Source organism: Aulonocara sp. 'chitande type north' Nkhata Bay, linkage group LG3 (genome assembly GCF_057382095.1).
Source record: "Aulonocara sp. 'chitande type north' Nkhata Bay isolate Kocher_YH1m ecotype deep benthic linkage group LG3, A_spYH_male_GT1.1, whole genome shotgun sequence".
Taxonomy (NCBI): domain Eukaryota; kingdom Metazoa; phylum Chordata; class Actinopteri; order Cichliformes; family Cichlidae; genus Aulonocara; species Aulonocara sp. 'chitande type north' Nkhata Bay.
The window spans coordinates 77516325-77538323 of NC_141346.1; the positions used below are offsets into that span (position 1 = coordinate 77516325).

The 21999-nt window shown below is 42.2% G+C and overlaps 1 protein-coding gene and 1 pseudogene across 1 annotated transcript; both read left to right on the top strand.

Annotated features, from left to right (window-relative positions):
- The first annotated feature begins 29 nt into the window (after positions 1-29).
- LOC147337088 (uncharacterized) lies at positions 30-20625 on the top strand. The gene is made up of 4 exons (XM_086285748.1): positions 30-525; positions 7202-7307; positions 17963-18979; positions 19304-20625. Exons 2-4 carry the CDS (start codon positions 7290-7292, stop codon positions 19988-19990), a joined length of 1722 nt encoding a protein of 573 aa, XP_086141874.1. The 5' UTR covers positions 30-525; positions 7202-7289; the 3' UTR covers positions 19991-20625.
- On the top strand, positions 8073-15857 carry LOC147337089 (general transcription factor II-I repeat domain-containing protein 2 pseudogene; annotated as a pseudogene).
- Positions 20626-21999: the final 1374 nt, after the last annotated feature.

A 21999-nucleotide genomic window follows, 5' to 3' on the forward strand; every position in this document is an offset into this window, starting at 1 on the left:
TTACGATGGGAAAATGTTTTATTCTTTTTCTTTAAGTTCCCCAGGAAGAATGATAAATGTTTTTTACAAAAAAATTGTTAATACTTTTAGCTATTTTATATCCATAAATGTAAGTTTATTAATAAAACACCATATTTCTGCCGTTTTATAAGGATATGAATTGTACATACAATCAATTTCAGACTCAACCAACAAAAAGCCTCTCAGAACAATATTTATATGTTGATTTTTTTCGCCTACTCATATCATCATTTTTTTACTCCTGGTTCTGTATGTTCATGTTCTGTTCTTTTGTAAACTTCATCTGTTTGTATGTTGTATACTCATTGTGTTTCAATAAAGTTCGATTTAAAAAGAGGTACGTTCTAAACGAAGCTTCAGACGTCACTGATCACGTGACTCTGGCCAAACGAATCAAGCCTCGACACGGTGCTTCTGAAGCAGCGCGCTGATCTTTCTGACACACGCACCGGAGCGTCAGCTTCAAGCGGACCATCACTACGTCTCACATCTAAAGGTGTCAAGGTAACTTTGAACTGAGTTCAGTCAATCTGGAGTTTTTCCAAGTTTTCTGTTGCTCTCTGTGAGAGAAGAGCGTTAAAGGCGGGGCTCTCCAGAGTCCAGCAAAACAGGAAACCACAGCTGGGTGTGTGTAAGTGTGCAAACCAATAGAATGCATCGTGGTGGGGGGGGGGGGGCATCACGGGCAAGAAAAAAATAAAATAATCGGTCGTACCCATGCTTCCCCGACGTCATGCCAGCGCATATTGGGAAATTCGTAGGCACCGATCGGTTTTCTATCAGCCATTTGCTGGGAGTAAGGGCGCCCTCCGTTTGCGAGGTGCGCCTGCTGCTGGCGGCACAGGGAGGAGAGGGCGGGGCGGCGGGGAGTCTCTGGCTGGCTGGAGCGGCATCTAATAACCAACTCGCAAAACAAAATAAAAACAACAAACAGATATTATGATACAGACTTATAATCTGCACCCATGTTTTTTCTAAATTCTATAAAGTGAGCGCGAGAGCCCTCGGTGCGCCTGCGCGCTGCTGAAGTCAAAGTAAACTTTATTGTCATCTCCGCTACAGACAGTCCAGCATATAGAGAGACGAGACGACGAGGCTGCAGTTACAGCGGTGCAAGTAAACAAACAATAAATATAAGAAGAGTAAGAAAATAAATCTACACTTTAGGACTCGGGGTAAAGGATCAATAACAATTTAAATTTATAATTTACAGTTTGATGATTTAAAGTCTCACACAACCCGTCAAAAGGGGCGGGGCCGGCTGCTTCCAAGTAGAGCACATTTCATTGATAATGATGTAAATCCAAGCCCATCATGGATTCACGATCTGAATCCTGGGTTGTGTGAAATCCCAGAAATCAACCTTAGACAAAGTGAATCTGTGAACTAAGGTGTAGGTCTGTTAGGCAGGGCTGTGCAGAGAGGTTTAAAGGGGCGGGTGCTCAAAGTTAAAAAGGGGCACATTGAACCAGGCTGAATAACAACAACACACTTTCATCAAGAATCTAATATGGGCAACAAGACAAAGCAAACGTAGCCGATGCTTTACCTGATGGGTACAATGTTGCTGTTGAGGGGTTGCTGTGGATAGTGCTGGAGGGCAGGCAGGGCTGGACTGGGACAAAAAATCGGCCCGGGCATTTTGACTGGAGACCAACCCACCAAAAATGTGACGTCATTCATGGATAAAACCGCAAAGGATTCTGGGAACTTTTGGCAAGAGGTACTTGCAGGCTTTCAATTGAACTCAGTTACACAGCGATAAAAAGAAACACAAAAAATGGCAAGAAGCTGCTGTATTATTAACTGCAATAGCCGGTGTTGTGCCAAAAAGTGATTGTCTGCCAAAAACTGATTTCCGGTATTTGCAAAGAAACTGATTGCTCGTATTTCAATTGCTATAAATAACTTGTTGGGCTATAATATGTGAAACATATGTCAAATGCATCCCTCATGGATGACACAAAGTCATACTGAGCTACAAACAACATTAGTGTAACAAGGTAGTCTGTGGCAGTGACTTTTATATAACCTTTATTTCTGCCGTAAAAAAAAATCTAATTAACATTAAAAATGTATTTTGTAAGAAGTAGTTGGACAGCAGAAATGGCTCAAATATTACAATTATTTTTCCACTACTAATTAATTACCGTTGAGCTCAAAGGTTATATTAATACACGGTTAACGAATGTGTATTTATGACGACGATTTGTGAGACGAACAAAGGTAAACTTACCTTTGTTCGTACGATGGTCTTTCGGTGCATTTCAAGGTCCTCTACCCATCCGTCGGTAAACTGTACCTGGGCTTGTTGCAGTGACCTGAAGTTACTAAACTTCATGAGTGTATGCACTCACTCCAAGAACCGTATAATTATAAATCTGAGCGTGGTGAAAGTTGGGCAGCACGCTAACGTCTTTTGTCCCTCTGTGTGCTCGTAAGGGTCTGACCCTTTCACTCCTTTGATTTTTCCTCGTATCTTTTCTTTGTCTTTTCGTCGAGTCTGTCTTTGTACGGACCGGCATTGTTCTCCGTCGTTTTGTACATACCTTTTTTGTGCGGCAAAGAAAAGACAAGAAGGTATTGGAACCGGAGAATGAACGTTTTGCGGTGCTGCAATTGCAAATGCTTGTATTTGATGCGGTACTTGGATTGTTTTGCCAGGAGTTCCCGGCATGCAATGCATTCCCAATGCACATGGCCTTGTCTAGATTCAGATGCTCTAAAACTCCGGAAAGCAAGTTTACAAAGTACTGCCCCGTGGATGCTTCGCACCTCACTATGGAGACAAGCCTCTCCTGCACAGACTCAGTAACATACCTGATGATTACTGAACACTGATCATAACCTGTGATGTCTTGGGTTGTGTCTAGCTGAACAGAAAACATCCCAGCTTTCTGGACATCACTGGCGATGCTCTCTTGAAGGAGATGGCCAAGTGCATCAATCACTGAGTTGACAGTTGTTTTGGAGAGTAGGGTGATGAGAGATCCTCTACCTCTTGATCCACTGGTCTGATGCAACTTCTTGCTTTTTTCAATGCAGTCATTCAAATGTTCTCCAAGGCACATATCATACTTGCCTAATAACACAATCAGTTCCAGAAAGTTACCATGATCGATGGTGTTATCACCTAAAGTGTATGCAGCCTCATTCTCCACATGCCTATAGCTGAGTCCCCTCTTCCCAAGTACTTTGATCACATCCACTATACGCTCTAAAACTTGCCGTCTCTTTTTCACTTGTGCTCTGTGAGCTGACAACTGACTGCCAGCAAACAAGCTCCTGATGTTGCCTTTTGAGCACCTTAAGAAAAAAGCTTCAGCACAGGTCTGGTGTGTATTGCTCTTTTCATGCTCCTCTGTGCGCAGACGTATATGTCGCCAGTCACTCATGCCTGTTATAAATGTGCTGGTGTCAGTCAGCCTTGCAAATGCCAGACACACAAAGCAGAACAATAAATGGCGTTCTTTGCAATAAGTAAGCCACTTCCTGTTGGTGCCATCTTTACAGCTGAACACCCTCATCACAACTGCACTGCTACTGTTCTGCTGTGGGTGGTAATCTAAGAAGGCCTGTAATATGGCAGGTTCAGGGCGAGCAAAGTAATCGATGCCCTGGCTCTCTCTCTCTTGCTCTTCCATCTCTCTCCCCTGCTCTTCCATCTCTCTCTCTTGCTCTTCCATCTCTCTCCCCTGCTCTTCCATCTCTCTCTCCTGCTCTTCCATCTCTCTCTCCTGCTCTTCCATCTCTCTCTCTTGCTCTTCCATCTCTCTCTCTTGCTCTTCCAGCTCTCTCTCTTGCTCTTCCATCTCTCTCTCTTGCTCTTCCATCTCTCTCTCTCTTGCCTCCCCTTTCCTTCATCCACCTGCTGGCCTCCACCACTTGCTGATCTTGCTAAATCTATGGAAGCTATGCCATAGCTACCACCAAACAATTCAGTAATTTTCACACATTTGGCAGCGTCTGCCTGAAGGGCTTGTTTCTTTTTGGCCCTAATTTTTTCGGCACCTCCTTTCCTTTTTTTGTTCTCCATTTTCTTTAGTTCGTCTATAAGATTGCTAAACAAGGGGGAGGGTGCATCCGACCTCCTCGGCTGTAATTGGTCCAGCCCAGAGTCGATCATGACCAATTGGCCAATCCAACACCTTTCATTGTTTATACCCTTCCCCAAAAAAAAACAAAAAATCGCCAGCGGCCCACCGGGCAAATGCCCGGTATGCCCGATGGCCAGTCCAGCTATGAGGGCAGGGCTGTGTTGGTCTGAGACTGTAGACAGTAAAAAGTCCACAGGAGAGATGGTAGCTGATTAAACAAGTGTCATGAGATAATAACAAAGTGCAAAGATTGGTGACAGCGCTTGGAACCATAAGGCAACAAAAAACTGTGAGAAATAATTTAGGCTCTGCCTGTGAATCACTCTTTGCTTCTCTTCTTCCTTCCATCCCATCATTTCATATATCACTCTGCACTTGCTGTCTATGTGAGAACAAGGCACAACTTGCTATTGCAATAAACTATAATCTAATTATCCACACCTAACAACTCTTGCACTTAATCTATAATAAAATGATGACAGAAAAATGTTATAGCCCTGCCTTTAGTAGCCTCACACAGCTCCTGCTGTTTCCTCCTCATGTCCTTACCAGCCATGTCTGCACAATGTTATATCATGAGTAATATTTTTTTTAAAAATCCATCTAAATAAAACACACACATGCACGCACACACAGTGACATTTTAGACCTTCTTCAGAATACTGTATATACTATGGGCATCATGGTGCTGATCCAGAATCCTTACATTATTATTTATTACTAGAGCTACAATAATAAAGCAAAGAGGAGGGGGAAGTAATAAATATGAAATAATGTATTTATGATGATTCCATTTGTTTCACTATCCACTCTGTGCAGGGCAAAGCTTATTACATTTTTAAACTGTAGAGATACAATCATTTTACTGCTGTAACATCCAACTTTTGTCTTATTTAAAATATAAATCTAATATAATCTGCTTCTTAATGTATGTTCTTTAAAATACAGCGTGTGTTTTTAATATATTATAATTATAATAATGCATAATTATGTGGACATGCATATTAGATCGTTTTTTAGTGAAATATAATCCCTCCAGAAAGGCAGGAAAAGCCCGGAAACTTACTTTAAAACTAAATATGTTCCCTAAAACGGTGACAGAGCTACAGACCCATGACAGCCTTACACAGGTAGCCAGCAGCTGTGACCAGCACTACTTGTGCAGTTAATAAAAGGACAGGTAATGTTTGTCGCGCTGTTGCACACACAGCACGCTCGTTTGTTTCAGTTCGTCAGTAGCAACAAGACAGCTTACCAACGTGTACGTAATAAGCTAATACTCCTGTGTGCTACACACTACAGTGTGCGCTGTACACCTACTTACTGGTTTTGTCGCATCAGTCTGTGTCTCTGAGTTAACTTGTGTTTCTCCTACAGCTCCGGATTGCTAAAAATGCGCGTGCTCTTTGTGAGCTCGTTCCCGGCTCGTAACCAGCGCGTTCTGCCGTCAAGGGCGATCATTGGTTAAATGTGATCATGTGACTGATGCAAGCCAGATCCTTTTATTTAGCAAAACTGTGATTAATAGTTAAATATTATTGTTGAGGGGCACAGACAGGACTCCGCACGCACACACACATTAAAAAAAATAAAATAATAATTTTTAAAAAAAAAGTTGCCTCAACAAAAGGGCACCTTGGGCACCCATCAGGAAAGGGGCGGGTGCTCAAGCCCCTCTAGCCCCCCCCTCTGCACGTGCCTGCTGTTAGGTTAATTGTGCTGATCCTCGGGTTGGGGGATTTGTGTTTGTACTGGAGCGCAAAATTCAAACCAATGGAAGATGGACAACAAAAGTTCAAAGCCATCAGGTGCTCAGGTTAGAAAAAAGAGAAAAGATGCAGGTAAGCAGACGTGTGATTGGATAATGGCAGGTCATCCTGAACCAATCAGACTAAACGCCAAACAATACATTATGTTACAGATTTTAATATTAATTAGTCATTGTTACTTGTTGATTTGTCCTTTTCTCATTGTGTGACGAATTATGACGACTGTTTGGTAGCTGTTATTGTCTCTCTCTCTCTCTTCATGTGTGTTTCTCTGGTGAAACAATAGTTTTGTGTTAATGTTAGGGCTGCACGATTTTGCATAAAATGAGAATCACGATGTTTTGGCTTAGAATTGAGATCATGATTCTCTCATAACAATAAATAAACATAAAACAACAAATGTCTCACGTTTTGTTGTTGCAGCAAAATGTTGTCCTGCTTGAAATTCCGTCTCCACCGTTGCTCGACGCTGCGTGTACAGAGCAGGTAGTGCAACAATAGAAAAATAGTTGCGGGACGGCACTGTGTAGCGTTTGTCTAGGGTGTTGATCGTTTTCCTAAATCCCTCGTTTTGCACAGTGTTGATGGAGCCATATCTTTGGTCAGGTGATAAGTGATAGCCTCCGTGATGTCTTTGTGCCTGCGGGAGTTCGACGTGTATAGGGAAGCGCTGTATAAGGTTCCCGTTATTGATGTTTGGGTGGTTGACCGGGACGGATTTTCTCCTGTCACTTTCTCGTCATCCCTGACGTGCTCTCCGTTGTTGTTTCCCTGCTAATTTTAGCATCACACGGCACAGCTTCTGTATCACGTGGTATAAGGCTCCGCCCTTGTCATTTGTTGAGCAGGAAGAGTGAGCGCTTGTTTTCATGCAGAGTACGTCCCGGATCAAAATGTGAAGTTTTACAAATCACCACTTCTTTAGTGAATATCATTTCAGTCTCAGACAATCTCGTTTCTCTTACAGAGGTTGAATGCACCTTCTGCGGATGGCGGTACCACACAGTGTGCGTGGACTTCCCCTGCACAGAAGGCAACTACAAATGCTGTGAATGCTAAATAAACAGAAACAAATGATCCCTGTTGTCTTTGCTTGATGATTGGTTTGAGTCTTGACAATCCACATTGCTGGCGTTGCATCTTTCAATGCCAGCAATGGCAGGTATCAGTGCTCAAACCTTTTGTGTTTGTTTCCAACAAGTTGCCCACCTCGGGAAACAAAAATGTGTTCTTTTACTTGTCAGATGAACATATGAGACACTTTGACTCTTCAGTGCAGTGTGGAGCCTAACAAAGATCTGTTTTGTGTCCCAGCTGATCAGCAGGAGGAGGAGAGTCTGACGGAGCAGCAGAGGAACATTTTCAGCTACTTGGACTCAGCTCAGCCACTACAGAGGAAACAATGAGCTCAACACAGAAGGTGACAGACAGAGCAGGACCATATGACCAAAGATATTTATCACCATATACATTTGAACATTTGCCATAACGATGTAGCTGACGATAGAATTGACACCAGACAAAATACTTTACAGCTGCACAACTTTATTAAAAACCCATCAATGTATTTTCACTGAAACAAGCAGCTGTTGTTTATGTGCATTAAAGTTATATAAAAATGTAACAGTGCAAATGCAAATTCCTCGCTGACAGTTTAACCAAAAGGCGTTTCCAGTGGAAACTGGCCGACACATCCTGAGCATAACCATGTATAATATCCACTAAACTTCAGAAGAGGTTATACAGTCGTGGCCAAAAGGTTTGAGAATTGCATAAATATTGGAACCTGGAGAAGTTGCTGCTTAAGTTTTTATAATAGCATTTTGCCTGCACTCCAGAATGTTATGAGGAGTGATCAGATGAACTGCATCGTCCTTCTTTGCCATGAAAACGAACTTAATCCCCAAAAAGCCTTACCACTGCATTTCATTGCTGTCATCAAAGGACCTGCTGAGACCATTTCAGTGATCGTCTTCTTAACTCAGGTGAGAATGTTGGCGAGCACGAGGCTGGAGATCATCATGGCTGTATCCCGATTCAGGTTCTGCAGCTTTAAAGTCCTCAAGGGCCGCGTACTCAAAGACCGCTAAGGCCGAAGTGCGAGGCTCGTAGGCTCGTGAAATGGGACGTCTAGCCTCCGTCGCGCTGCCCAGGTTGCCTAGCAACCATGATACTAACAGCTGGAAACGTTTCATACAGCTTTGTTTGACAGAAATGAAGGAGAACATATTTAGTTCATTTGTTTCTACATGAGCTCTGTGTGATCTGATGAGTATCTGAGGCTGAGACCACAGGACTGTAAAACATGATTGTTGGGCTTCATTTCTGTGCTGAACAGTCGTTTAAGATTAGCTGTAAATAACAATTAGCTGATGTTGTTCATGAGACTAAAGTCAGTGTAAATATGATATGGCCAATATTATAGTTATCATATTAATCACTTCACTCACAGACAAGTATCTGTGACAGTGTGTATACAGATGTCTCATATATAAGAGACAAATTTTGTTCCTTCAGTATGTTGGCATTATTACATTTGGCTCAATGCTTACATATATGTGTAAAAGCAAATGTAGGAGGTGTGATAACTGTGTCTGATAGAATGAAGAGTAGACTGATATATGAAATATTCCTTTATTGGGTGAGAAAATCGGACCATGTCATAACTGCTTTAAGTCACACAGAATAGACATCAGAGCCTTAAACAGGCTGACTTCTGCTAAATGGGTCAAACTGGGCAGAAAGTCTACAAACACATAACATCCTTATAGAATATGATGTAACACTATAGATCAACTTAGCTCAGAATATATTAAATTCAATTTTATTTATATAGCGCTAAATCACAACAAAAGTCGCCTCAAGGCGCTTCATAGATACAGAGAAAAACCCAACAATCATATGACCCCCTATGAGCAGCACTTTGGCAACAGTGGGAAGGAAAAACTCCCTTTTAACAGGAAGAAACCTCCGGCAGAACCAGGCTCAGGGAGGGGCGGCCATCTGCTGTGACCGGTTGGGGTGAGAGAAGGAAGACAGGATAAAGACATGCTGTGGAAGAGAGACAGAGGTTAATAACAGATATGATTCAATGCAGAGAGGTCTATTAATACATAGTGAGTGAGAAAGGTGACTGGAAAGGAAAAACTCAATGCATCATGGGAATCCCCCGGCAGCCTACGTCTATTGCAGCATAACTAAGGGAGGATTCAGGGTCACCTGGTCCAGCCCTAACTATATGCTTTAGCAAAAAGGAAAGATTTAAGCCTAATCTTAAAAGTAGAGATGGTGTCTGTCTCCTGAATCCAAACTGGAAGCTGGTTCCACAGAAGAGGGGCCTGAAAACTGAAGGCTCTGCCTCCCATTCTACTTTTAAATACTCTAGGAACAACAAGTAGGCCTGCAGAGCGAGAGCGAAGTGCTCTAATAGGGTGATATGGTACTACAAGGTCATTAAGATAAGATGGGCCTGATTATTTAAGACCTTGTATGTGAGGAGCAGGATTTTGAATCCTGGATTTAACAGGAAGCCAATGATGGGAAGCCAAAACAGGAGAAATATGCTCTCTCTTTCTAGTCCCTGTCAGGACTCTTGCTGCAGCATTTTGGATCAGCTGAAGGCTTTTCAGCGAGTTTTTTGGACATCCTGATAATAATGAATTACAGTCGTCCAGCCTGGAAGTAATAAATGCATGAACTAGTTTTTCAGCGTCACTCTGAGACAGGATATTTCTAATTTTAGAGATGTTGCGCAAACGGAAGAAAGCAGTCTTACATATTTGTTTAATATGTGCGTTGAAGGACATGTCCTGGTCAAAAATGACTCCAAGGTTTCTCACAACGTTACTGGAGGCCAAGGTAATGCCATCCAGAGTAAGAATCTGCTTAGATACCATATTTCTAAGATTTTCAGGGCCGAGTACAATAACCTGTTTTATCTGAATTAAGAAGCAGAAAGTTAGCGGCCATCCAGGTCTTTATGTCTTTAAGACATTCTTGCAGTTTAACTCATTGGTGTGTGTTATCTGGCTTCATGGACAGATAGAGCTTGGTGTCATCAGCATAGCAGTGTAAATGTATGCTATGTCTTCTAATGATGCTGCCTAAGGGAAGCATGTATAATGTAAACAGAATTGGTCCTAGCACTGAACCCTGTGGAACTCCATAATTAACCTCAGTGTGTGAAGAGGACTCTCCATTTACATGCACAAATTGGAGTCTATTAGATAGATATGATACAAACCACTGCAGCGCAGTACCTGTAATACCTACAGCATGTTCTGATCGCTCTAATAGGATATTATGGTCGACAGTATCGAACGCTGAACTAAGGTCTAGCACATAGGTGTCAAACTCAAAATTTGGCCCGCAGCCTAATTACATTTGGCCCGCGAGGCCATACCAAATTACTATTAGAGCTGGCCCGCCGGTCTTATGCAGCGCATGTACTGCTAATACTACAACTCCCAGAATGCTCTGTTGGCGTTTTGGCGCGTCAGTCAGGACAGGACCCATTAACGCCCTCTCCTCTGTTTACTGTAGTCATAGCAACCGCATGAATACTGCCGCGCTACCTCTCCCAAAATGGCGAAAAGAAAGAACGAAAACAGGAGCTTCCTGGACAGGTGGGAGACAGAATATCTGTTTACCTATGTAAAAGACAGACCTGTTTGTCTTGTATGTGGAGCTCATGTGGCTTTAACCAAGGAGTACAACATTAGACGACACTATGAAATGAAACACCAAGAGAAGTACAAGGACCTGGACATGACTCAAAGGCGCCGGAAAGCAGAAGAGATGAAAAGAAGTTTTGTTTCACAACAGACTATGTTCAAAAAAGCCATATCACAAAGTGAGGCTGCTGTAAAGGCTAGTTTTGTTGTGGCAGCAGAGATCGCAAAATCAGCCCGGCCCTTCAGTGAGGGAGAGTTTGTGAAAAGTTGTATGATGAAAGTGTGCCCAGAGAAAAAGCAAGTATTTTCAAATGTTAGCCTGAGCAGAAACACAGTAGCTGATCGCACACGTGAACTTGCCAACAATCTAAATAACCAGCTGATGGAGAAGGGAAACAGTTTCGTTGCATTCTCCCTCGCTATGGATGAGAGCAGCGACGCCTCTGATACTGCCCAGCTTTCAGTCTTCATCCGCGGTGTGGACTCAACTCTCTGTGTTACGGAAGAACTTTTAGGATTAAAATCAATGCATGGAACAACCACAGGGAAGGAAATATTTGAAGAGGTTTCCAAATGTCTAACTGAAATGAAGTTGCCATGGGAAAAACTTGTGGGGTTAACGACAGATGGTGCACCAGCGATGTGTGGTCAAAGGAGCGGACTGGTGGGCAGGGTACGGGAGAAGATGCGAGCGGAGAACTGTGCAGGTGAGCTGACTGTTTATCACTGCATCATACATCAAAAATCACTTTGTGGCAAAGCCCTAAAGATGGAACATGTTATGACCGCAGTAACACGAGTAGTTAACTTTATAAGAGCCAAAGGTCTGAATCACCGCCAATTCAAATCTTTTCTTGAGGAGTGTGGTTCGGAATACGGAGACGTGCCGTATCACACGGAGGTGAGGTGGTTAAGCCGAGGGAAAGTACTGAACAGATGTTTCGAGCTACGCGAGGAAATATTTCAGTTTCTGGAAAGCAAAGGGCAAGACACAGCTGAGCTCAGGGAGCAAGAGTTTCTGTGTGAGCTGGCCTTTATGTGTGATATCACGAGCCATCTCGATGCGCTGAACCTGCAGCTTCAGGGACGGGGGCGTATCATCACAGATATGTACACTGCAGTGAGGGCTTTTAAAACGAAATTGTGCTTGTGGCAGAATCAGATGCTACAAGGAAACCTGGGCCATTTTCCCTGCTGCCAAACGATGAACATGCAAATCTCTACTGCTGTGTTCCCATGTGCACAGTTTGCTGAAAAACTCTGTGTACTCAGTACTGAGTTTACCTGGCGGTTTGCCGACTTTGACGCCCAGAAATGTCGATTTGAACTGCTCAGTAATCCTTTTGCAGTTGACGTGGCAAAAGCACCAACAAACCTCCAAATGGAGCTGATTGAACTCCAGTGTAGTGACACGCTGAAATCAAAGTATGATGCTGTGGGCGCTTCACAATTTCCACATTTCATCCCTGACACAATGCCTGGGCGCCGCACCCACGCTGCTCAGATGCTCTCCATGTTCGGCAGCACTTACCTATGTGAGCAACTATTCTCCTCAATGAAGATGGCCAAAACATCTCACAGGAGACGTCTGACCGATGAACACCTTCACTCGATCCTGAGGATTTCCTCAGCTCAGAGCCTGAGCCCAGACATTGAGGAACTAGCATCCAAGAAGAGATGCCAGGTGTCTGGCTTGGACGCATCAGAGTAGATCAGTGTGTAGCAAACTTAGCTATAATTACCATTTTCTTTGTGCAATTTGTCTTGCTACTCCCAGACATGGGCTTGAATGGTTTCACGTTTAATGATATTTTTATTAGTTAAGTGGTTTATTATTGTTATTTTATTTTTACATTTATTATTAGCCTGGGGAAAAAGTTTACTGCTAAAATTTAAATCAGAAGGCTGCAAATACAATTTTTACTTAAGAAATGCATTCCAGTGATATGTTATTTAATTGGAATTTCAATTTTGCATGTGTGCAATATTAAGTTATATATGTTTATATAAGTTATATATCGTTCAGTATTAAGCGTTTCTTATTCCATATTCAGTTTTTCAGCAAAACTTATTTGAGTCTGTAAGAAAAGGTTCCTTGTTATATTTGGAGGAAGATTTTTTTCAATAAATATTAACGTTGGCCCGCGACTTTGTTCCAGTTTTGAATTTTGGCCCACTGTGTATTTGAGTTTGACACCCCTGGTCTAGCAGGACAAGCACAGAGATGAGTCCACTGTCAGAGGCCATAAGAAGATCATTTGTAACCTTCACTAAAGCTGTTTCTGTGCTGTGCTGAGCTCTGAAACCTGACTGAAACTCTTCAAATAAACCATTCCTCTGCAGATGATCTGTTAGCTGTTTGACAACTACTCTTTCAAGGATGTTTGATATTAGAGCTGGGCGATATATCGAGTTTTTAAAAAATATCGATATATTTTTATACGAGATATAAGATGTGACAATATCCTTTATATCGATATAGTCTATGTTACATTATAATTATACCTGTGGAGCCGCAAGTTTGCCTCTCTTTCGTCCACTTTCGTCTTCACAACGTTACTCGGCCTCGCCTCTCCTTCACTGAACACAACTCCCCCTCCTCCCCCATTGCTTCACCTGCAGGAAGCGACAAGATGGACACGGCAAATCTCCATTAACGAGTTACTGCGCATCGACCCGTGTGTGGGGCTGGACGCCGTCAACGTGTTAGCTAGCTAACCACGCTAACGAGCTAACCACGCTAACGGCATGCAGCCCAGAGGTGGTGCACGGACTAAAATCCTTTCATTTTCTCAAAAGTTGACAGCGCGCCTTATGTATGAATTCTGGTTGTGCTTGATGGCTGCGAACCGATTTTATGTGGTACACAGCGCTCAGCAATCTGTCAAAAAATGTTTTAGTACGACTTTGGTAAGCTACGGAGCTGCACCGCTTGATGGATTGTCAGAGCATTACGGCTGAGCCTCGCGGAGTGATACGTACTGTGCTTCAACACAATATTACAATATTACCCTACTGTGTATAAGGACCATAAATGGCACCTGTTAAGAGACGTGGTTGCGAAGCGGATTTCAAACTCCAGGCTGTCAGTCACGCAGTACAAGTTGGGAACTGAGCAGCTGTGAAATCTGTCTTTGTTATTGTGCTCAGCGTCTTTTAGTTTACATTTTGACTGCACAATTGTGAGCTTTTTGTTATGCACAAAAACAACATTGTTTTCTTTTATTTATGGAGCATTATTATTTAATAAATGCTCATAATTTATTTTTGAGTAAATTTTATGTACATCTGCTCTATATATAGATATATATCTTATATCGCCAACAAGCTAAAAAATATCGAGATATGAATTTTGGGTCATATCGCCCAGCCCTATTTGATATGAAAGGAAGGTTGGAGATTGGCCTATAATTAGCTAAGACTGCTGGGTCTAGAGATGGCTTTTTGAGTAAAGGTTTAACTACAGCCAGCTTGAAGGCCTGTGGTACATAGCCGATCATTAGAGATAGGTTGATCATATTTAAGATCGAAGAATTAATTAATGGCAGGACTTCTTTGAGCAGTTTTGTAGGAATGGGGTCTAAAAGACACGTTGATGGTTTGGAGGAAGTAATTATTGAAGTTAACTCAGAAAGATCAATTGGAGAAAAAGAGTCTAACTTAACATCAATGGTACTAAGAGTAGCTGTAGATAATATTACATCTGTGGGATGATTATTGGTCATTTTTTCTCTAATGATAAAAATTTTATTTGTGAAGAAGTTCATGAAGTCATTACTAGTTAACGTTAAAGGGATGGTTGGCTCAAAAGAGCTCTGACTTTTTGTCAGCCTGGCTACAGAGCTGAAGAGAAACCTGGGGTTGTTCTTATTTTCTTCAATCAGTGATGAATAGTAAGATGTTCTGGCTTTGTGGAGGGCTTTCTTATAAAGCAACAAACTATTTCTCCAGGCTAAATGATGATCCTCTAAATTTGTGACACGCCATTTCCTCTCCAGCTTACGAGTCATCTGCTTTAGGGTAAGTGTTTGAGAATTATACCACGGAGTCACGTACTTCTGATTAGAGACCTTAGTTTTCACAGGAGCTACAGTATCCAGAGTCGTACGTAGTGAGGAGGTGAAATTATTAACAAGAAAATCGACCTCTGTTGGGGTAGCGTTCAGATAGCTGCTCTGCTCTGTGTTGGTACAGGGCATTGGAGATGATAACAGTGGGTGGATTATATTCTTAAACTTAGTTACAGCGCTTTCAGAAAGACATCTACTTTGAAAAAGTCTACTCTTCACCGCTGTGTAATCAATTATTGTAAAAGTAAATGTTATCAGGAAATGATCAGACAGGAGAGGGTTTTCAGGAAACACTGTTAAATGTTCAGGTTCGATGCCATATGTTAAAACAAGATCTAGAGTGTGATTAAAGTGGTGGGTGGGTTCTTTTACATTTTGAGAGAAACCAATTGAGTCTAATAACAGATTAAATGCCATGTTGAGGCTGTCATTTTTAGCATCTACATGGAAGTTAAATCAATTTGTTGATCAATTATTAAGTCATGTACTAACAGAGACTTGGAGGAGAGAGACCTAATGTTTAATAATCCACATTTCACTGTTTTACTCTTTGGTTCAGGTGTGGATACTGTATTGTTCTTTCTTTGTAATTGTTTATGTTTAAGTTGTTTGTTGCTGGTTTTTAGTTTGTTTTTTGTCTTTTTGGGAGCTGACACAGTCTCTATGGAGATGGGTTTTTGGGGGGTAGCAGGAGGAGAGAAGCTGCAGAGAGCCGTGTAAGACTGCAACTCTGCTTCCTGGTCCCAACTCTGGATAGTCATATTTTGGGGGGTTTAATAAATTTGTCCATATTTCTAGAAATGAGAGCTGCTCCATCCAAAGTGGGATGGATGCCGTCTCTCCAAACAAGACCAGGTTTCCTCCAGAAGGTTTGCCAATTATCTATGAAGCCCACATCGTTTCTGGGACACCAATCAGACAGCCAGCAATTTAAGGAGAACATGCGGCTAAACATGTCACTCCTGGTCTGATTGGGGAGGGGACCAGAGAAAACTACAGAGTCCGACATTGTTTTGGCAACGTTTCACACAGATTCAATATTGATTATAGTGACCTCCGATTGGCGTAACCGGGTGTCATTACTGCCGACGTGAATTATGATTTTACTGAAATATACATAAAGCATATAAACAATTACAGCAATATGATGCAACAAACACAGCAGCTACTGATCCAAAATACTCAAAGCTTCATAGAACTGAAACCAACATTTATTTTTAATTCCATTCTGCTGCTGATACAGACTTTAGGTTTCTGAACATTAAACTTGTTGCTGCCTTTCATAGTGTGTAACTTGAAGGCCCTGAGTACTTTCTCCCACACTGAAAACACTGGGATGATCACATTATTTGAACATTACCTAATAAGACTGATTCAGCACAGACAGTTATGTTAAACTTTCCTAGCAGTCCTTCACAAACAGGGAACAGTCTGTCTATTCTCTCCATCTGTCAGCTGCTGCTGGCTCTTCCTCCTCCTCTTCCTCACACACTGCTGAGTTTGTCCTGGTGGATCATCAGGGCTGCAAAGCCTCACAGATGATGTGCAGCAGTGGCTCCCTCAGTCTGTCCTCACTCTGGACACTTGCAGTCGTCACACATGGAAATCAAATGTGTGATAAGCTGCAGGATTCAGACACAAGTGTAACTTATAAACACATGTTCATACTTTTATTCCACAATCAGAGAGAAAGAAACAGAGAGAGAGTGCAGGACAGACAGACAGGTGACAGTCTCAGGTGTACACACTGCTACACAACAGCACCAGAGAAGCAGGATTTAGTGTTTGTGTTATTACGAGTGTAAACAAGAAGAGTTCCAGATGGTGCAGTGGACACATGTGTGACTGCTGTGATTAAAGCATCTTTCTTTCAGCTTAACGAGTGAACCGTCAGCTCGTTCAAACACACGTTAAAGTGCGTTTGGCTCGACACCACCGAACAGAGGCAGCAATATAACACAGCTCACATTAACAGTGCAGTAAATCCTGCTTGTGCCGTGATGTTCAGGACTGCAAACCGAGCAGCATCACTGACTTTCAGCTTGTTGTGTTTGTGGATATATGACTGACTTTAATTATCCACAAAATCATCACATTCTCTGTCAGATGAAGGTCGACTATTGAACGGCGTATATTTTAAAGGCTTTAAAACCAAGTTAACGCTGAAAGTACAAACATCACTAATGTCACATAACTCTGCCGACAAGGCATAGCTATGGCTATGAAATGCTCTTTGTGTATCACTTCTTCATTATGAAAGATGTCATTAATGCACTAGTAATGTCTCATCTGGAGTATTGTTCAATCATTTGGTCAGCAGCTAATAAGACAGATCTTAACAGACTTCAGTTAGTCCAGAATAAGGCGTCCAGATTAGTGTGAAGATGTTCATACTATACTAATATTGATAAAATGCATAATAACCTTTCTTGGCTTCCTGTACAGGCTAAAATATTCTATGGCTTACTTGTAGTTCTAAAGAAAGCAATTCTGTTAAACACACCACATTTATTCTGCTCAGCTGCAGTATCCAGATGAAATACATCATCATATTACACAGTTTTCAACAAACTGCAATTTAGTAAATGCTCGAGTTAAAAGTAACGTTTTGTAAAACTGTTACATTTAGAGCAACTTTTAAGTGGAATAAGTTGCCTTAAAAAATTAGAGAATTATTCAAAACTTCAATGAAGACTTAAAAGCCGATTTACAGAGCTTTTAGTTGTTGTAAATATTGTAAGACATGATTTGTTTTTGAAATTTGTGTAATGTGCCTCAATGTTATTGATATTATTATTATTGATTGCTTATATTTGAACAATTGTGAAACCTCACTGTGGATGTAAGAGTGAAATTATGTGGATATCTTGAATCCACTTTATTGTGTAATATTTTATGTGAGTATTTGACGGAAGACGAGCAACATCTGTTGTGGAAGCTAACGGGGTTCCTTTAGAATAAACAAACATAGGATTTATTATCACTGAATAATTCTGTATAAATCTATACAAATTATAGAAATATGTAATAGGAAACAACAAAATAATCTAAATTATAAAATAGTGTGTGTGTGTGTGTGTGTGTGTGTGTGTGTGTGTGTGTGTGTGTGTGCGTGCATGATTTTAGTGTTTGAACAGTCATGAATTATCTTTAACAGCAGGTTGGATGTAATGTGTTAGAACTACCAGCAGGTGGGGATAAGAGACCTTTAAGGTGTTTGGTGCCACGCTCCACCTTCAGGTTTAAAACTAGTGTTAATGGAGTTTGAAGGTTGAGTTTGTTCCACGACTGCATTTCACTCACTGCCTCTGTTTGTATCTCTGTCACTGCAGGACCAACATGGAGCCAGAAGTCAGCGCTCTCAGGAGGCCGACAAACCTCACAGAAGAAAGGGAGAGAAAAAACACACCTGTGACGAGTGTGGGATGGAGTTTACTCTGAAGGCTTCACTAAAACGGCATCAGGTCATCCACACTGGAGAGAGACCGTTCAGCTGTGACTTGTGTGGAAAGTCTTTTTCCAGGAAGGGTTACCTAAAAACACACCAACTCATCCACAGTGGAGTTAAAGCGTACAGCTGTGATCAGTGTGGCAGAGCTTTTACTCACAGTAGCCACTTACAGAGTCATCTAGTTACCCACTCTGGAATTAAGGCATACAGCTGTGACGAGTGTGGAAAGTCTTTTTCCTTGAAGGGTCACCTAAAAGAACACCAACTCATCCACAGTGGAGTTAAAGCGTACAGCTGTGATCAGTGTGGCAGAGCTTTTACTCGCAGTAGAAGCTTACAGAGTCATCTAGTTACCCACTCTGAAATTAAGCCATACAGCTGTGACGACTGTGGGAAGGGTTTTACTGTGACGGCTTCACTAAAACAGCATCAGGTCATCCACACTGGAGAGAGACCGTTCAGCTGTGACGAGTGTGGAAAGTCTTTTTCCTTGAAGGGTTACCTAAAAACACACCAACTCATCCACAGTGGAGTTAAAGCGTACAGCTGTGATCAGTGTGGCAGAGCTTTTACTCAAAGTAGCCACTTACAGAGTCATCTAGTTACCCACTCTGGAATTAAGGCATACAGCTGTGACATCTGTGGAAAAACCTTCAGCCAGAGAGGGTACCGAAATACACACCTACGCATTCACACCAGACATGATGTGTACTGCTGTGAACAGTGTGGCAAATACTTTACAACAGACGCACACTTACAACGACACATGTTTACCCACACTGAGGAGAGACCTTATCAATGTGACCTGTGTGAGAAGACTTTTAAAACTCCACATCACCTGAGACGACACCAACAGATCCACACCAGAAAGAGACTCTACAAGTGCAGCTACTGTGAGGTATGTATTTATATTGTTATCTTGTCATTTTAGCCTGACTGTTTGGAACAACTCTGCTCATTAAACTGTGTTAGCATGTTAGCAATTCTACTGCATGGAAAAGCAGCTCTGAGTGATTATTCAGATTTTCCTTTCAGTTATGATTTTAGTATTACTGTAGTATTATGGTGGTAGTATTGTAGTTATTGCAGCCCAGTAAACTGAGTGTGTTAACTGAAACAGTCAAATGTAGTTGGACGTCTGCAGAGATGCTCTTTATTTCAGGCGAAATCAGGATACAAATGTTGAAGGACTGACTTACACTGTCTTTGTGTCTTTGTTTAGAAGCAGAGCGACACAGATGGATCCAGTTCTCAACCCTGTCATCACTGTGGTGGTGGGAAAGACTTTCATTGTGACCTCTGTGGAAAAACTTTCAGTCAGCAAAAGACCCTAAAAGTACATCAACGTAGACACACTGGAGACAAACTGAAATACTGCAAAGAATGTGGGAGAAGCTTCACCAAAACAAATCACTTAAAACAACATGAACTGATTCACAGTGGGGTTAAAAAGCACCTCTGTGATCAGTGTGGGTCATCCTTCACCACTGCAGGTCAGCTTAAAACACACAAACGAGTCCACACAGGAGAGAAACCACACAAGTGCAGACACTGTGAGAGAAGCTTCTCACATTCAGGTAGTCGTAACATTCATGAACGTGCACACATGGAAGGAAACTACAGCTGTGACCAGTGTGACAAGAGCTTCAGGAATCTCAGTTCATACTCTGCACACAAACGATCCCACGTTACTAATAAACTGTTTCACTGTTACCAATGTGCCCAAACATTCACCTCATTGTCTGCTCTGTGCAAACATCAGCGCGATCACTCAGGGCTGAAATCACTCCCATCACTGGATCACAGTGAATCTGAAGACACAGAAAGATCCTCTGGTTTCTGTGTCAGACTCAAAAAGCTTGAGATCAGGCTCCACAGAGTTCAGATAGAATCTCCTGTAAAAATCTGATGAGGCAGCTGTGAATCAAACTCTTCCCCTAGTTCCATTTTAAGCTTTCAAAACTGTCCTACTGTAGTGTTCATGTCAAGTGGTTAGCTTTCTTTTCATCAGTTGGTTGAAAACTCTGTTTCCTATTATAAAGTTTTTGTTTTAATGTATTTTGATCCACATAAATGTTTTCTTGTTCAGGTTCTTTATGTTATTGAATCTTGCAAATGTTAAATAAAAAATTCAAATGTAAAATATCTTCACTGATGGTACAAATAAACTGTCCTTTCAGCTTTAGCTCCTAATTTATTCATTATTTATGGATGTAGCACAGCAGCCGTCTCTTGATTAACACATGGAGGGCTCGGGATCTGATGGTGTCGTCTCCCTAATTTGCCCACTCAGTAAATCTCACTCATGGCCAAGAAATTGAAATAAACCTTGTTTCCCTGCTGGATAGTGATCCACTGTAACTCTGCTCCTCCTTCCTGTTGAGGATTTCTGTGGCTGAAGTAAAATTCCCTCCATCCATCACTTATCCCAGCTAACCCAAAGTGAAATAAAGTTTTGCTTGTCTTAAAAAAGCATTACAATAATGGGCATTACCAATGCAAACTGAATGATACAGAAGATGAAAGAAGAGACTTTGATCAGTTAATAAAGCTCATGATCTGGATTCATTGTGGCTGCTACACAGATACTTCTGGGTCACTTCTCTCAGTTAGGAACCTTCCTCACCAAACTGACTGTTGGACCACACCCCTGGTTTCATGAGAAATTGTTTCAGCCATGATTTCTCTTCCTGTATTTCAGAGTAAAGACTGAAGTGACAAATGGAAGCATGTTTAAAAAACACAATGTGAGAGAGACGTTGAGGTCCTTAGAAGTTACCCTGGGTTTTTCTGTCACCCTGCTAGATCAGAATCAGAATCAGAAAGGGTTTTATTACCAAATGTTGAGCAGGTTTACAACATTAGGAAATTGCTGCGGTGCTTCAGTGCAAACATACTGTCATAAAAAAATTGCACTTAAATAGACATGAAAATAAATAAATAAATAAATAAAAGTAAGAATAAGAATTAAGAGTGCTACGTAGAAAGATATATACATGAGTGCAGGTGGTGATCAGTGCCAAACATGGAATGATGCAGTGACACAGCGTAGGGTCATGTGTTAGTGGCGGGGACAATCATGTGGTTATTGTTCATGTGTCCAACAGCAGAGGGGAAGAAACTGTTCTTGTGGCGAGAGGTTCTGGTGCAAATGGACCGGAGCCTCCTCCTGAGGGGAGCAGGTCAAACAGACTGTGTCCAGGGTGAGAAGGGTCAGCTGAGATCCGAGCTGCACGCCGCAATGTCCTGGAGGTGTACAGGTCCTGCAGAGATGGGAGTCTGCAGCCAATCACCTTCTCAGCAGAGCGCACAACACGCTGCAGTCTCTGTTTGTCCCTGATAGTGGCTCCAGCGTACCACACGGTGATGGAGGAGGTGAGGATGGACTCGATGATTGCAGTGTAGAATTGCATCATCGTCCGTGTTGGCAGGTTGAATTTCTTCAGCTGCCTCAGGAAGTACATCCTCTGCTGGGCTTTCTTGATGACGGAGGTGATGGTGGGCTCCCACTTCAGGTCCTGGGTGATGGTGGTACCCAGGAAGCGGAATGAGTCCACAGAGGTGATGGGGGTGTCAGACAGGATGATGGGGGGGGAGTGGAGCTGTGTGCTTCCTGAAGTCCACAATAATCTCCACTGTCTTCTGGGCATTCAGCACCAGGTTGTTGTGGCTGCACCAGGACACCAGACGTTCAACCTCCCTCCTGTAGGCAGACTCATCCCCGTCCGAGATGAGCCCAATAACGGTGGTGTCATCTGCAAACTTGATTAGCTTGACAGACTGGTGGGTGGAGGTGCAGCAGTTGGTGTACAGGGAGAAGAGCAGAGGAGAAAGAACACAGCCCTGAGGGGAGCCGGTGCTGATGGTCCGGGAGTCCGAGACATTCTTCCCCAGCCTCACATGCTGCTTCCTGTCCGT